The sequence below is a fragment of the Callithrix jacchus genome, chromosome 11 (genome assembly GCF_049354715.1).
Source record: "Callithrix jacchus isolate 240 chromosome 11, calJac240_pri, whole genome shotgun sequence".
Taxonomy (NCBI): Eukaryota; Metazoa; Chordata; class Mammalia; order Primates; family Cebidae; genus Callithrix; species Callithrix jacchus.
Window position 1 is genome coordinate 97,824,910 of NC_133512.1, and position 15,229 is coordinate 97,840,138.

The following is a 15,229-nucleotide window of genomic DNA, read 5'->3' on the forward strand; positions in this document are numbered from 1 at the left end:
GTGGCTCATGCCTGTAATCCCAGCACCTTGAGAGGCTGAGGTGACTGGATCACCTGAAGTCAGCAGGAGTTCAAGACCAGCCTGACCAACATGGTGAAACTCCATCTCTACCAAAAATACAAAAATTAGCCAGATGTGGTGGTGTGGACCTGTAATCCCAGCTACTCAGGAGACTGAGGTAGGAGAATAGCTTGGACCCAGGAGGCAGAGGATGCAGTAAGCTGAGATAGCGCCACTGCACTCCAGCCTGGCTGACAGAGTAAGACTCCATCTCAAAAAGAAAAGGTTAAGGAGGGTGGAGACAGGAACCAGGAGAGGGTACCCAGACAGCGAGTGGAGGAGCCACGCTGGGCAAGCTGCCTAATTCTGTGCCCAGGGCTGACCCTTCCTTTGGTGTTGCCCTCCTGCACTCCATCTGTACTCCAGGAAATTCCTATACAGCCAGGCTGGGCAGGCCCGGTCAGAATGGGCCCCACTGTTGTGTGTGCCATTCCCGGAGGGTGGGGGTGGTATCTGGGTCCCGGGGAAGGCAGCAGCCTCTTGTCTCTATACCCCACGAGTTTGCCTAAGAGGAAAGCCCCCTCATTGCCCTCCCTGCAATGGAGGACTCCATGGAATGTCTGAGTCAAAGGCCCTCCTTGGAGAGAGCGATGGCGGAGTGACCAGGTCTGACAGCAGATGCAGACTGCCTAGGATCTCGGGCTCCTGCAGTTTCCCAATGGAGTCTGGGGTGGGAATTGCAATTTTACGTTAATACAACTCCCAGGGGACGCCAACGCTGCAGGCCGCCCCACCCCTGCCACCCCACACTACCTCCACCCGTCCCCATAGCAAGCGTGTGGGGCTTCTGCCTGGAGTTCGTCCACCTGTCTTCCCGTCTCTGGTTCCTTCTGCTGAACAAAACTTTTCCGCTCTCAACATGTGGATTCCAGGCGCAGCTGAGCCCCTCGGCCCTGGGTGTGCATGTGACCCGGCCTTTCAGAACCCTGCACTCCCTGGCCACTGAGACGGGTCTAGTAATGGGCACTGACCTGATTCAGGCCCACAAGAATAGGACCGTCCCCTGTCTCAGATCCATTAGAGAAAGGACCGGACGCTGCCAGGCAGAGGGCTGAGCTGCCGGCTTCTTCCTGCCCTGTGAGCCAGAGCCTGGCTGGATCTATGTGACCATCGAGTCACTGCACTTTTCATTTACACGAGCTCCTTTTCCTTTTTTGAAATCTGAGTTAGAGCCTGACTCGCTCCCAGCATCACCCACCCCTGATGGAGCCACGTTTCAAAGGCGCAGTCCCTGAGCTCCTTACACGCAGGACCCTCCTGGCTGACAGGCCACGGAAGAAGTCTGAGTCAGGCGGTGCAGCACAGGGTCACGGTGCTGAGATGAGCCCCCCGCACTGCAGTTAGGCCTCCCACTGACAGGAGGGAAGTACCTTACCTGGGTCTCGAGGCCATATGGTGGCGGGCAGGACAGACGGGCAGGTGTCCAGAGAGCTCTGGGAAAGGCAATCTGCAGTCAGGTCCCGCTGAGGGGAGGCAGGAAAGTGGATGGTAGAGCCTCTGTGCCACACTGTGCACCTGCATCCTTTACACACCTACTTGTTCGCTCATCACGACGCCATGAGGAAGAGGAGCAGGGATGGTCACTAACCTCAGGAGAGGTGTGTGCCTGGCCGAGACCTCCCATTGGAGATGGACCATCATGGGGGTCCAGTCTCTGACTCCAGCACTCTTAGCTGCCCACTGCTAGGGCACTGAGGGAACCCTCTCGAAGCTTCTCCGCAAGTCTGGCCGCACCATGGGCTGAGCAGGCAGCAGGGACTGCAGCTTCTATATCTGTTAGTCAGATGCGAAGAGCAGTCACTATAGGGGCCGGAAGCCAACATTAGCTCATCACTGTGGCTTTGACATATGTCTTCGAGGCTTTGGCCACTAGGTAATCTTGAAGCATAATTCTTCAAGAGATGATGAAGGCAGAAATAGAGGCCACCACCCTGCTCCCCACTAAGCCCCAAATGACCACTCCTTACACCAGCTGATGTCAGAAACATTTATTCAACTCGGTCAGCTCCCACAGGTGTCAACAACCTGTAGAAACGTCCACTCTGGACAACCACTTCCGTGCAGTCCTGCAGACCAGGGGGTCCCTGCTGCTCCCACCGCCCCAAGGAGGTAAGAGCTTGAGGCCTCCAACATCCACTTTTGACTCAGGGGAGCCAGCCCACAGCCCAGTAAAAGGCACCCTCGAGTGAACTCACACAGCCTCTCCCCACACGCACTGCCCATTACCGTCCACCCTACAAGCTCCAGCACTGGAGGCACCAGTCAGCTGACAAGTGTTTCCTGAGAGTTAGGAGCCCAACCCTGTGCTAGACTTTGGTAGGGCTCAAGAGGAAATGACAGTCCCTTGCCCTCAGGGAGCTCACTGTCTTGTTGGGGGCTCAAGACACACACAGAGACTGGAGCATTCAGTGGCGCAGCACGCGGTTGCGGGGTGGGAGCTCACACAGGACCTGTTCGACAGGGAAGGAGGAATGTGGGCTGGGTGGTTTGGGAAACCAGGCCCTCTGGATCAGAAGGGCTTAGTAGGGTAGAGGAGGGGAAAGGGGTCATGTTCGAGCAATATAGGGAAGGCACAGAGGCAGGAATGAGCGCAGCACAGTGACGGGCAGAGGGGGACACAAACTGCACCATTAGCAGAGAAGGGGTGTGTGGAGGCTTCCTCTGGGTTGGCCAAGGATCAGAGCCAGAGTGGAAGCTGCCGGGGCTGGGATCCCCCCCAAGCCCTGTACTATCCCAGGGCGAGGCATACAGTAGGAGGTAAGAACAAATGACCCAAAGTGCATCAAAGACAACAAGACTCCAGGGCAGGAATCCACAGGCTGCCCTCCAACCACCTTGACCCAAACCCATCCCAGCCCTGGTCAGTTTCGCCTTTTCTGGGGAAGCAGGTGAGAACTTGTGGGTTCCCCAGGAGGCGGAGGTTGTGGTGAGCTGAGATCGCGCCATTGCACTCCAGCCTGGGCAATAAGAGCGTAACTCCATCTCAAAAAAAAAAAAAAGAGAGCTGTGGATTCCAGGCTGACCAGTTAAGTTATGAAGATGGGAGGTGTCCTTGCCCTGCTGCCAGCCTGGGCCCTGTTCCCTTCAACTGCACTGCTGCACACTCAGAGAACACACAGAAAGCTCCTCTACCGACCTCTCCCCCTGCCCAGAGCTACAGGGACCAGGAGTGAGACCCTCATCCTCTTCCTCCCCAGCCCGCTGGGCTGAACACTTAGCTAGGTGGGAGGCACCGCTGACTGGGCTTGGTTGGTGGAAGCAGGATTCTTTCTTCCTGGGATAGACTCAGACCAAATTGAAGCTCCCACAGGCGTCCACAGCAGTCCAGCTTCCCCTGAGACCACACAATGAAATCAGAGCCCAGCAAGGAGCAAAGGGCTCCTTTGTGGAAGCCAGTGACCAGTCAGGCAGAACAAGAAACAAAAAATCAGAGAAAAAAATCTAGCCCAGGGGACCTCTGCCAACATCTACGGAAGGGAAATGAGGTTCCAGAAACCTGATGCATCACTCGCTAGGTCTGGGAGAAGGGACTGACTACAAAGGTCCCCTCCTTGGAATTCTCTATTCCTGAACAAGAGAAGGAGGCTTGGTCAGGGGAGCGAGGGGCACTACTTGCACAGTGGCCTTGACTCGGGGCTTAGTGTGTGACAGGTAATGAACGGGCAGCAGGTGAAGCCCCTGGGGCTGAGAGTCTTAGCCTGGAGTCCAGGGGTGGGTTTCATTCAGGGAGTCCGTGGCTCCTGAAATTGCTTAGGGTTTTTGAGTCTACGTGAGTTGTCTGTTTTTCAAGAGAAGGTCCGTAACCTTCCTCAGATTTTCCAAGGGCTTCGTGTCCCCAGAGGGCTAAGAAGCCCTGCTCAGAAAGGAAAAGGAAGCTGCAGGTTTCCTTTACATCCGGCAGGTTTTGCCTCTAGAACCACATCTGCCACCAACTTGCTGTGTCAGCTTAGACCAGTCACTTCCCGTCTCTGAACTCTAGCCAAGTGGCGGGCCAGGCAGGAACAGAGAAGCCAGCTCTCCACACAGCCGTCGAACTACCACCAGTGGCAGAGAGTGGCCTGTGGCCAGGCAGCCAGGATGAGGTCGGCCCCAGATGTGGCTCCCACCAGGCCTGGGGAGTTTGTCCACCAGAGCTTGGGATCTGCCTCCAATTCCAGGCTCCAACCAGTCACCTCCACTGGTCACCACAGGGCAGCCCTCCAAGCAGGTCTTCTTAGTGGATGTGTCCTCATGCGGGGGTGCAGTGCCAGCCAGGCCCCCGTGGAACCCCATTCCTGGTCTCCATGTCCAGATGGGCCCTGCATCTACTGGTCATAAGGTCCTCCCACTCCGCATCTGTCCACAGAAACAAAGACATCAGGATCAGGTGTGGTGCCACCACATGGCCCTGCCCAGCCACCCCTATGGGGCTAGGAGGGAATGATCAGCTGGCCTACCCTGAGTCTGTCCTAGGGTTTGAATTAATCCTCTTTGTCCGTCACTAAGCACTGCAAGGATTATTAATCCCATTTACAGATGACACACCTTGGGTTCGGGGCATTTTGGTGACTGACTCCAGGTGTCCCCAGCCCCTGTTTAATTTCTTCATCTTTGCATCAGTGCTAGTCTACAGCACCTGGAAGTGGTAGGCAAAGAAAAACAGCCTCCCAGGAGCCACAGCCACACAGCACTGAGGAAGGGCAGAGGGGTAGTGGGGAGGGACGAGTCTCCAGCACTCGGTACAGGACTGAACATGGGTTAGGCTCTGAGAGTGCAGGTCCCCCGAAGCCCCAGCTCCCTTCCTCCCAAACCACTCCCAAGGATGCCATGTCCCCTCCAAACACCCTTATCAACCCAAACCCCCTGCCCCAGCTCCTATCACATGGCCCCACATCCTCCCAGCTCCATCGCCCATGTTTCAGCAGTGGAGCTAAAAGGTCCTGGGATCCACCCATTGTACCACTAAGTACCAACTGTGGTGTAGGCAAGCTTGGCAAACCTGCTTCCTCATCTGCCAAAAGGCTGAAGAGACCAATGCCTCTGAGCGCCAGCTTGGAAGCAGAGATCCTGGAGCAGAGTCCTGGCCGCCCCCTTTCTCACTACCAGACCTTGGCCAGGGCTCTTAGCTGGGGGCCTCATGTTCTCTTGCCCAGATGACCCAAGCATCTCGAGGCTCTAGCTCTTCCCACGTCAGTCTGCCCTCACAATGCCTCTGGTTCTCCTTCTAAAGTATAAGTCTGAGATCAGAGCACTCATCTCATTAAAAATCTCAGTGTCAGCCGGGCGCAGTGGCTCAGGCCTGTAATCCCAGCACTTTGGGAGGCCGAGGCGGGAGGATCACGAGGTCAAGAGATTGAGACCATCCTGGTCAACATGGTGAAACCCTGACTCTACTAAAAATACAAAAATTAGCTGGGCGTGGTGGCGCACGTCTGTAATCCCAGCTACTCGGGAGGCTGAGGCAGGAGAATTGCCTGAACCCAGGAGGCGGAGGCTGCGGTGAGCCGAGATCGCGCCATTGCACTCCAGCCTGGGTAACAAGAGTAAAACTCCGTCTAAAAAAAAAAAAAATCTCAGTGTCCCAGGCCAGGTGCAGTGGCTCACGCCTGTAATCCCAGCACTTTCGGAGGCCAAGGTGGGCGGATCACAAGGTTAGGAGTTTGACACCAGCCTGGCCAATATGGTGAAACCCCGTCTCTACTAAAAATACAAAAATTAGCCAGGAGTGATGGCACACCCCTGTAGTCCCAGCTACTCTGGAGGCTGAAGCAGGAGAACTGCTTGAACCCAGGAGGTGGAGGTTGCAGTGAGCCGAGATTGTGCCATTGCACTCCAGCCTGGGCAACAAAGCGAGACTCCATCTCAAAAAAATAAAAATAAAAAAACCTCAGTATTCTTGCCCCCTGACCATGAAGTCTTTGTAGGGCAAACCTCCCCTTAGGACACCTGGAGTCACTCACCAAACTATCAGGAACCCCCCACAAAAAACACCCTTCTACACAATTGCTCTTCCTAGAACAATTTTATTTGTCCCCAAGACCTGGTTCAAAGCCATCAAACTCCCCTGGGTGACACAGAGAAGCCAGTCACCATCCTCCGTCTTTTGCCAGAGCGCTTTGTAGGCTGGCCCCAACTATCGTCCACATCACACACCAAGTGTGAACAGCCAGTGACACGGCCTGCGGTCCTCATCTGTCTCTGGGAGAGCCCAGCGCGGGGCAGTCAGTGGCACATGGAGTGGCAGAATCCACTAAGGCTCTGTGCAACAGTGACCTCATCCTCTCTCATCCAATAGCTGCAATTACAATCCTAACATCCCAGCGAAGAGGCGCCCCTCATCTATATCCGCACCTTACAGATGAGCAAACTGAGACATGAAGTGAAATGACATCTCAAGGACAGCAGAGAGTGTGGACAGGAGCCAGGAGGCCTGGGGGCGGAGGGTGGGCGTGGGGATTGTGGAAAGTGGCCCTCTCCAAGTTTCCTTCAACTCTGACATTCTGGGGATGAAGATCCAGTAAGCAGCTCATTACAGAGAGACCTACAGACCGGTGCCCCCATAACTCCACCTGCCCTCAAGGATCAACACCACCTCACCCCACAACCAGCCCTGAAAGGGACTCTGGCCAGCCCCCGCAGGTCTCACCTGCTCTAGGCCGGATGGGCCAGGGAAGGAGAACCATGGCAGGAGCCCGAAGCAGCTGAGTGCAGCCAGCTGGAGGGTCCCGAGGGAGGAACGCAAGGGGGCGGCCGGAGCCTAGGGGCGGCCCACACCATCAAGAGCCCAAGCCAGCCCTGCCCCTGCACCAGGATCCCATCCAGAGAGGGGGCTGCAGCCCAGGACCATCTCCAGGGGTCGGGGACGCACGTGAGGGACAGGAAGCAGCAGTCGGCAGCAGGCTCTGGACGCATCATAGCACGCGGCCTAAGTGCGAGGCCTGGCCCTCCGGCCCGTGGCCGTGGCTGCGCTGGTGGGTCTTGAGCGAGCCCTCGCGCGCGAAGCTCTTGCCGCAGCGGGGGCAGAAGTAGGGCCGCCGCTCCCCAAAGACGCCGGGGCGGCGTGGGTGCGGCGCGGGCATGCGCGCGTGGGTGCGCTGGTGGTTGAGCAGGAAGCGCGGCTCGCGGAAGCAGCGGCCGCACTGGGCGCACTGGTGCGGCTTCTCGCCGCTGTGGATGCGCTGGTGCGTGAGCAGGTTCTGCTTGAGGCTGAAGCAGCGGCCGCACTCGGGGCAGGGGAAGGGCCGCTCTCCGGTGTGCGTGCGCTGGTGCACCTCGAGGTTGTGCTTGACGCTGAAGGCCTTGCCACACTCGGGGCACACGAAGGCGGCCGCGCGGCCCGCCCCGGCGTGCGCCTTCTGGTGCCGCACTAGGCTGGGCTGCTGCGAGAAGGTCTGGCCGCACAGTGGGCAGCTGTAGGGCTGCTCCTCCGCCGGGTGGTGGATGACCAGGCCTCGCTCGTCCCCTAGACCCTCCTCCCCGTCCCCGGCAGGGGACCCGCCCCCGGAGGACGCCAGCTCGGTCATGGGCACTTCCAGCTGCAATCACCAGTCCCTAGGGAGACAGAAGCGGAGAGAAGGGTTGAGGGACCCGAGGGTTAGCCAACCCCCAGCCTGGCGGGGGACACTTGTCTCCCACAACTTCACCTTTTGCCCCGTTTTGTTCAAGCTCAAGTTCCCCTGCTGGGAATCGGTGTTTTTCCTCCATTGCCCTTTACTCACAGCCTATACTCCTTCCAGGCCCTTCTCAAGGGCACCTCCTCCTGGAAGCCTTCCCCGACCCTTCCATCCCAGTCTTACACCGTGTGACACAACCCTGTGGCCCTCACTCAACCCGCTGCACAATAGTCAGTCATGTCACCTTTGACCCCCAACTCCCAGCACCTTAAGGACAGAGCTGCCTTCTTTTAACCCCAGCATCAAGCACCACGCCAGCCACACGAAACACTGGATAGATGCCGATGCGTAATATTCGGGGAATCCTAGGATTTTCAGTTACCTTCCTCTAAATATCTCTTATCCCTCAACCAGATTCTCAAGGACGGGGGAGGTAGGTAAGTGCATCCCAAACTTGGAGAGAAGGGTGGGACTATCGGTGATTTAAAGATATTTTTGCGAAGCTTCAAACTAGAAACAAAAACACAACCCTGTAAACCCGAAAGTGACCTCAGTCAAACATTAAAGGCAGCAGCTCTTTGTTTATCAAAACGAGGCATGTGTTCAAAAGGTTTCCAAGTCATTGAAGCAGGTGTGAGCTCCCAGGGGGACTGGTCTCAGCATGATTCCTCCTGGTATCCTCAGAGCAAAGCCAGGCCCCAAACCCGGCTCACTTCATGCTGGTTCTTCTAAGATTCCTCTTAAATTGTTTCCCATTGTCCTCATAAAAGCCCCGAAAAAGAGGCAGAACAGAGTTATGGAGCCCCACTTGAAGATGGGGAAACCGAGGCTCAGTGAGGTCAACATACTTGCCAAGGTCACAGAGCAAGGTGAGCCTGGACTAGGCCTTAAGTCTCCTGCCTCACTGTTGAAAGCTCTATTCAATGTACTAGCTGCTCAACAACTAAACACTCCCCAAAACACACACACACGCACACACACACACATACACACACGCACACACCCCACTGCCACCATCCCAGGTCACAGAGCCATGCACTCCAAAGGGCCACTTCTCCTGTGGGGGCACACACACACACACACACCCCACTGCCACCATCCCAGGTCACAGAGCCATGCACTCCAAAGGGCCACTTCTCCTGTGGGGGCCAGGAGTCTACTGCTACCACTCCCATGACCCCCCAAAAATTGGGCTCCTGCAGGGCCCTGAGGCCTGCTTCATCCGTTCTCCCCAACCCCATCAGGGAGGCCGGCTGGATGTTCCACTGGACCTCCCCGAAGGCCTATCTTCACTTACAGCCTCAGTCAACCTATCTGCAGAGTGGGGTCTCAGGGCCACCTCCCCTGTTTTCCCTACCCTCGAGGCCAGGGTGGAACTGATACCCTGGGGAAGGAGACAAGTCCTACTTGCAAAAGACCCCACCCACAAATCTTTTCCACAGGCAGCTGCACTGACATCTGCAAAGACAGATCATCAAAGTCCCCTTGGCCAATCTCAGCCTGGCCCTGTCACTGGGCAGCCTCCTCAATCTTCCCTGCTGTACCTCTGACCGAGGCCCCGCCTGCATGCCGAGAGGCCCCCAGTCTCTCCCCCAAGTTCTTCCATCCCATGCCACACTCACAGCCCAGCTGAGCCCCTGCTCCTCCGGTCTCCGGTGGCAGCTCTTTGCTCTACAGTCTGCGCTGCTCAACGCAAATACGGTAACTCTCCCGCAGCGACTCCCGCGCCCCTTCTCCCCGCCCCCATAAAGACGGCAAGCCTCCCGCGACGTTGCTCTTATCAAATAGCTGCATTAATCAGAAGAGCTGACCCCACCCCACCCGACCCTACGCACAACCTTGCCAACTTCGGCGGCCGCAGCAACCCCAGAGAAATATGGTAAACTCTGCGTCGCAACCCCACCCCCACGAAAATACGTAGGCCTCCACCCTGCTGCCGCAACCCACCCCGCCAGGCTGCAAGCCCCAGCTCCCAGAGGGAATGAATGCAGCCCACTCCCCGCGGCCGCAGCTCCCCCCGCGGAACCACGCAATCCTGGATAAATACGTAATTAAGTCGCGGCGCTCGCACTCCCGGAAAGGACCTGCGCGGCTCCGGACAAATACGGTAGCGCGCCCGCAGTGACCCGCCCCCAAGGGTCTGCCTCCGGCCTCGGTAAATACGGTAACCTCCAGCCGCGGCCCCAGCACGGCCCCAGCGCGGCCCCGCGCGGACTCACGTGGCGCCGCCTCCCCAGCCCTTCGTCTCCGCCGCAGCGCCGCAGTCGCCGGCGTCGCCGCAGCCGCACAGCAGCCCCGTGAGGCTGGGAGGTCTAACTCGCCGGCAGCCCGGCTGGCGGAAAAGGGGGCTGCGAGCTCTGCGCCCGCCCGGGCCGGAGCGGCGACTGTGCGGGGGCCGGTTCCGGGTCCTGAATATCCCACGGGCGGGTCTCCCCAAGCCCCTAGATTCGCCAACCCAGACATTTCCCGTTTCAGGGTTTCCCGAGGCCCACATTCGGCCGTTATAGCACCATCCCTATTTCCCTAATCCCAAGGCCAGGCCCACAAACCGCCCACAGCGACCAGGAAAGAGGGTCGGACGGAGGCGCTGGCCTTTCCCTGGGTGAAGTGGGATGAGCGCAGGAGCCGGCGGCGGAGCGGCCCTGGGCGAGGGTTTCAGGGCTGGAGACAACAGTCAAAGGGGCCGAATCCGGGAGCTGCCCTCGCTAACAGTTTTCCCAGAGTCCGCCTGACTATGTGGCCTGGGTTATATCACTAGAGTGACCAGAGGGAAAGGAAGAAGACATCGGGCCCTGATTGATCCCACCTCCTCGGAACGGAGCCCACAGTCAAGCCAAAGATATCCCATAAAAGAGCAGCTTATAACGTCTGGAGTAGCAGCTGGCATGAGAGGGCAGAGCCAAATTACAGCTTCCAGCTGCCGTTTAATGATCATGCCCCTACTCGGACATGACTTCGCCTTGCACAAAGCCCTTTTGCATGTATGATCTCGTGGGAACCTTCCAATAACCAGGTGCAGCCTAGCTTGTGCAGGTATTATTAATATCCCATTTTACAGATGGGAAAATAAAATGGAAACAGAGTGGCTTCCTCCAACACCCACAGCTCTAAGTAGCAGAGCCCAGATGGGTACAGGCACTGTGACCCAGCTTGCACCACTCTGGGACTGAGACCCTCAGACATAAATAGGGTGTGACAACAAGGAAATAAAAACCTGACCCCAGTGAGAAAGTGCCTGAGGGCGTACATTTGACAGACAAAGAAACGGGGGCCTGAGAGGAAAAGTGATTTTAAAAGTCACAACAGGTAGAAGAACATTAAATAGGCTTTTTTCTCTGTGGCCTCTCTGTAGCTACCAGGTGGAGAAATGAGATTCTCGCCCCAAGGCCCAGGCAGGGATCCTTGCAGCAGTGGATGTGGCAGTTGGGGCAGCACTGTCCCTGATGGAGGGCGTTGGGAGACTCAGGCCTCCCGATATCATGAGGGTCCTCCCCGCAGCTCTGCAGGTGCCCACTGTGCCTTCTGAAGCCTGGGAACTGAAGAATTCCAGGGGGGAGCCCCTACGCTGTAAAATAAGTCCCTTCCTCCCAACACCAGGCCCGGAGGTCAGGCCTGCCTGCTTTCACAGCTCACTTGGAGGACCAGTCTGTCCCAGCAGGCCCCACCCAGCTTGCCCATGGCCTCTGGGGCACCCACTCCTACCCCAGGCCCCACCCCATCCCTTCACTGCCCCTGGAGACACTCGCTGCTGGATGTGGGACTTGAGGAGTTCCACATCCCAAGAAACTTGGTATTTTAAAATAGAGACCACAGGAAGGGAATACTGGGAAGACAAAGAAACGAGTCCACAAGACAGACGTTGAATTCCCCTGCATCAAGACCAGCACCCCAGGCACTGATGACCACCCTACCCGCGCCTCCACTCTCCAGCCCCTGCCGTCACCTGCCCAGGCACCCAGCGTTTACCTCCTCTGCAGACCATAAGAGAAATGGGGACACTTGGTGAAGACCACATTTTCAAAAGCAAAATCAATAATATGCCTGAGGATGTCTCCCATATTTTTAGCAGCATTTTCTAGGTAAGATGAACCAAAATAGAAAGGAAAAGAACATAGCTAGGGGATGGGGGTGCACACAGACACAGGAAATACCACCTCAAACCTGCCCTGCCTCAGCGGGGAAGCCAAGGCCCAGGGGCTCACGGAGGCTATTCTCTGCTCTGCCACAGTGGTTTGGGCTTCACTTCTCTAGTTTCATGCACATACACCCCTGCCCTGTCTCCCCTCACCCCATTGGTAGGTGCTGCGGTGAGCACAATAGAGTGCCAGTGTGGAAACACCTGCAAACACAGCCATGCTTCATGCTTCCTCATACAGGCAGCACAGCTGCTGGCACAGGAATCACCAGTCCTGACAGGTCCATGTGGCAGCTGGCCTCTGGACCCTAACAAAGGCCTGGACTGCCTGCTACCAAGGCGTCCTGGAAAACAGCAGACCATGGCTCCCATGTGGGTAGACTTGTAGCTCAGGTGAACTCTGTCCAGACCCTGCACTGTAGTTACCCTGAACAGGGGGACAAACAGATCAACCCCTGTCCCTCCTTGGGGGCAGCTGCAGACCCTGATCCCCACATCCTCCAGCACCTCCTGTGGGGCTGGCCTACATCAATTCAAACACCTTTACACTTGCAGCAGGCCTGCTTCACACTGGAGTTGGTTAATTCTTTATGTGGGTTAAGCTAAACAAGGGAAAACCCTTTCTTTCCCTTTCCATAGGCACAATTGCTCTGCAAGTAGCCACTCAGGTTTATTAAAACAACAATAGCTACCATTTACTGAGTGCTTGCTGTGTGCCAGGCACTATACCATATACTTTACATAAGTTACTTGTCCAAGGACCTGTGGTTTAAATGACAAAGCCAGAATTTAACCCCAGAACTGTCTGGCTCTTACCGGGATGGTGAGCAGAGGGAAGAAAGTGAAGGGAAAAGAAACAATGTTTCTAGCTTCTTATCAATAGTAGCTTCATCCTGTCACCCCTGGGGCTGTGCTGTTCAGTAGCCCTGTGAGGCTATTTAATTAAAATTGAATAAAGTTCAGTTCCTCAGCCCCACCAGCCACATTTAAATACTCAATAGCCACATGTGGCTAATGGCTATGGAATGGACAGCGCAGATAGAGAGTGCTGTCATCATCAGGAAATGTTCTTTGTTGAACAGCCTGTCTAGGACACCTCCTTCAAACCCAAGCAACCCAAGAGAGGCTGTTTTCTTTTTAGCCTAAGGGAGTTCATTCATTTCCCTCTCTCAGTGCCCCTGCCATGATCCAGGAAGACCAGAACACACTATTTTTGGCCCCAATATTCCTCCTCCTGCCAAAAGGTCAAAGATGTTTCTTTACCAAATTCAAACCATTTAAAATTTAATAGCAAAAGGTTTCAGGGGCATCCCCCACTCCCGCCAGTTTCTCTCTGCCAAGTCCCCGAGGGGTCTGCCCTCTCCCTCGGCCTGTGCTATCTCAGGGCTGAGTGGCAGCTTCTGGTCACTGCAGTCTACCTTCCGTCAGGCAGCTCCCCTGGGGCTGGGCAGTGGGACACCAAACCCTCCCAAAGAGTTTGCTACTTAGAGCTGTGGGTGTTGGAGGAAGCCATTCTGTTTAAATTTTATTTTCCTATCTGTAAAATGGGATATTAATGAGGCTGACAGCCTTACCGGACAACTTGAAGCTCCTGTCCCTTGCCAAAAAAACAACCATTTTTCAAGAACCTATACCATTTTTCTTAGCTCCAGCCTTGCTCCTAACAAAGAAATCCAAGGATGATGCAGGCAGTTCCAGAAGCCCCAACACCACCAAGCTGGTTCCAGAAGCCCCAACACCACTCACCTGGCTCCCCATGCCAGCCACTGCACCACCTGAACAAAGCAGCAGGCTACATCTGCGGGATGTTTCCACATCTGTGGCCACGTGGCCACAGATCCCCACTGCAGAGCTGCACTTACCTGGCCTTGGACAGGCTTCAAAGGTCTGCACTTACCTGGCCATAGACCCCACAGAAATCTTTAAAGTCTTGATTTACCCATGGCTGTTTTCTGTTCCCTTTGCACGCTCCAGAGTATTCTGGATTGTAAACCACGAGGATAACAAATCTGACCTCTGTCTTGGACTTAATGACAATGCCTCTTCCTAAACATTCTCTGACCCAGGTTTATCGTTTTTAAAGGAAAGAAAATGAAAACAGGTTGACAGTGCCACCCCATCCTTGCAGAAGGCTGCGATGTGACAGGAGAAGCAGCTTGGCCTAACAGGAGGCCTGAGATCTGCTGTCAATTTGCAACAGGACCTCGTGGACAAGTCACATTACCCCACTCCCACCCTCCTTTCCCATGTGTTACTGCCATGCCTGACTCATAGTGAGATTAAAAGAGATAATGAATTAGAAAGTCTTGCTAAGACAGCTGGAAATAGGAACTGTTTTTTTAAAGAATTGAACATATAGATGGTCCCAAGCCCTGTGTGTAACAAAATGATTTTCCATGAACGTCCTTGAGCGTCTCAAAAGTAGGGGTTGTCTTGGGTAGCATCCCAGCATGATGCCTGACCCACTGCAGGCTTGTTTAGTGAATCAATGCCAGGCAGTCCCGACCTGGTCAGTGGGTCATACATTCTTTGCTCTGAGGGATTTGACCGTGTTCCCTTGGTGACCCAAAGCACCCATTTGTGGGAGGGAGTCTCAGTCACCTGGGGTCAGTGAGCAGACATTCTCATGAATTGGTGCTGGAGAAAAAAGCTGCAATTAGGCCTCATTTTTTAACCCCAAGTCCTACCAGCATAGCTATTTGACCGATTTGATCATTAAACAGGCCACTTACGGAAAATAACACGTTCTGTTGTAAAGATGCTCCTGCAGGACTGCTCTGTCAGCGTCTGCCAGCCCTGCACCCTCAGGCACCTGAATCACAGGACCCAGGGTTTCCACAGCTCTCTCCTTGCAGGCGCTGTCTCTCTAACCCAGGAATGAAAGACGGGACTCAGTGAGGCCTAAAGTGGATGGGCTTGCTCAACTTGATTTCAGAACGTGGCAAAGGCACTCGGCTCTCCCTGGGGCAGTGCAGGGTGGAACAGCAGTTCCAGGAGAGTGGCAGGAGTCAGGGGAGCACCTAGGGCTGGTGTCCGGTGGAGAGTGCCCAGGAAAACCCTTCTGGTTTGGTTTCCTGTGGTCCTAAGCACTGAATGCACAAGTAGGTGGTAGCAGCCCTGGCTCACATCACCCCATGTAATCACACTGCATGGTTTGTGATCAGAGAACTGGACCAGGACGCAGCAGCCCTGCTGAGTGCTAACCATCATCAGCACTGTTACCCGGGTAAGCCGTAACAGTCAGGGCAGTCCTCCTTGTCCACCCATCACCTTCAGATGTCCTTCTACAGATCTACAACTGGAGCTTTCTCCAGATACAGAGGATTAAAGAACAGTGACCAAAAGCCAGGCTGAACCGCAGCAGCTCCCAGAAGGTAACACTTCTCTGCATACAGAGAAGGATGTGGGCCTGGGAGAAGTGGGCAAGTACACGTCTTCCTTC

The 15,229-nt window shown here is 55.5% G+C and overlaps 1 protein-coding gene across 11 annotated transcripts in view; it reads right to left on the reverse strand.

Moving 5' to 3' along the window:
* Positions 1 to 2,033: 2,033 nt before the first annotated feature.
* Positions 2,034 to 15,229, reverse strand: part of LOC100895615 (uncharacterized) — a 33,171-nt gene continuing 19,975 nt past the window's right edge. For 3 of the 11 annotated variants that reach the window (XM_054237567.2, XM_078343489.1, XM_078343488.1), the window contains exons 3-4: positions 6,686 to 7,590; positions 2,034 to 4,395 (exon numbers count right to left, since the gene is read on the reverse strand). In XM_054237567.2, the coding sequence (XP_054093542.1) occupies positions 6,951 to 7,562 (612 nt within the window). In that variant the 5' untranslated portion in view covers positions 7,563 to 7,590 and the 3' untranslated portion in view covers positions 2,034 to 4,395; positions 6,686 to 6,950. Of the gene's footprint in view, positions 4,396 to 6,048; positions 6,540 to 6,685; positions 7,591 to 9,196; positions 9,907 to 15,229 lie in introns of those variants that run through there. The other 8 variants (XM_035254404.3, XM_035254403.3, XM_009002851.5 and 5 more) reach the window with 8 other exon arrangements.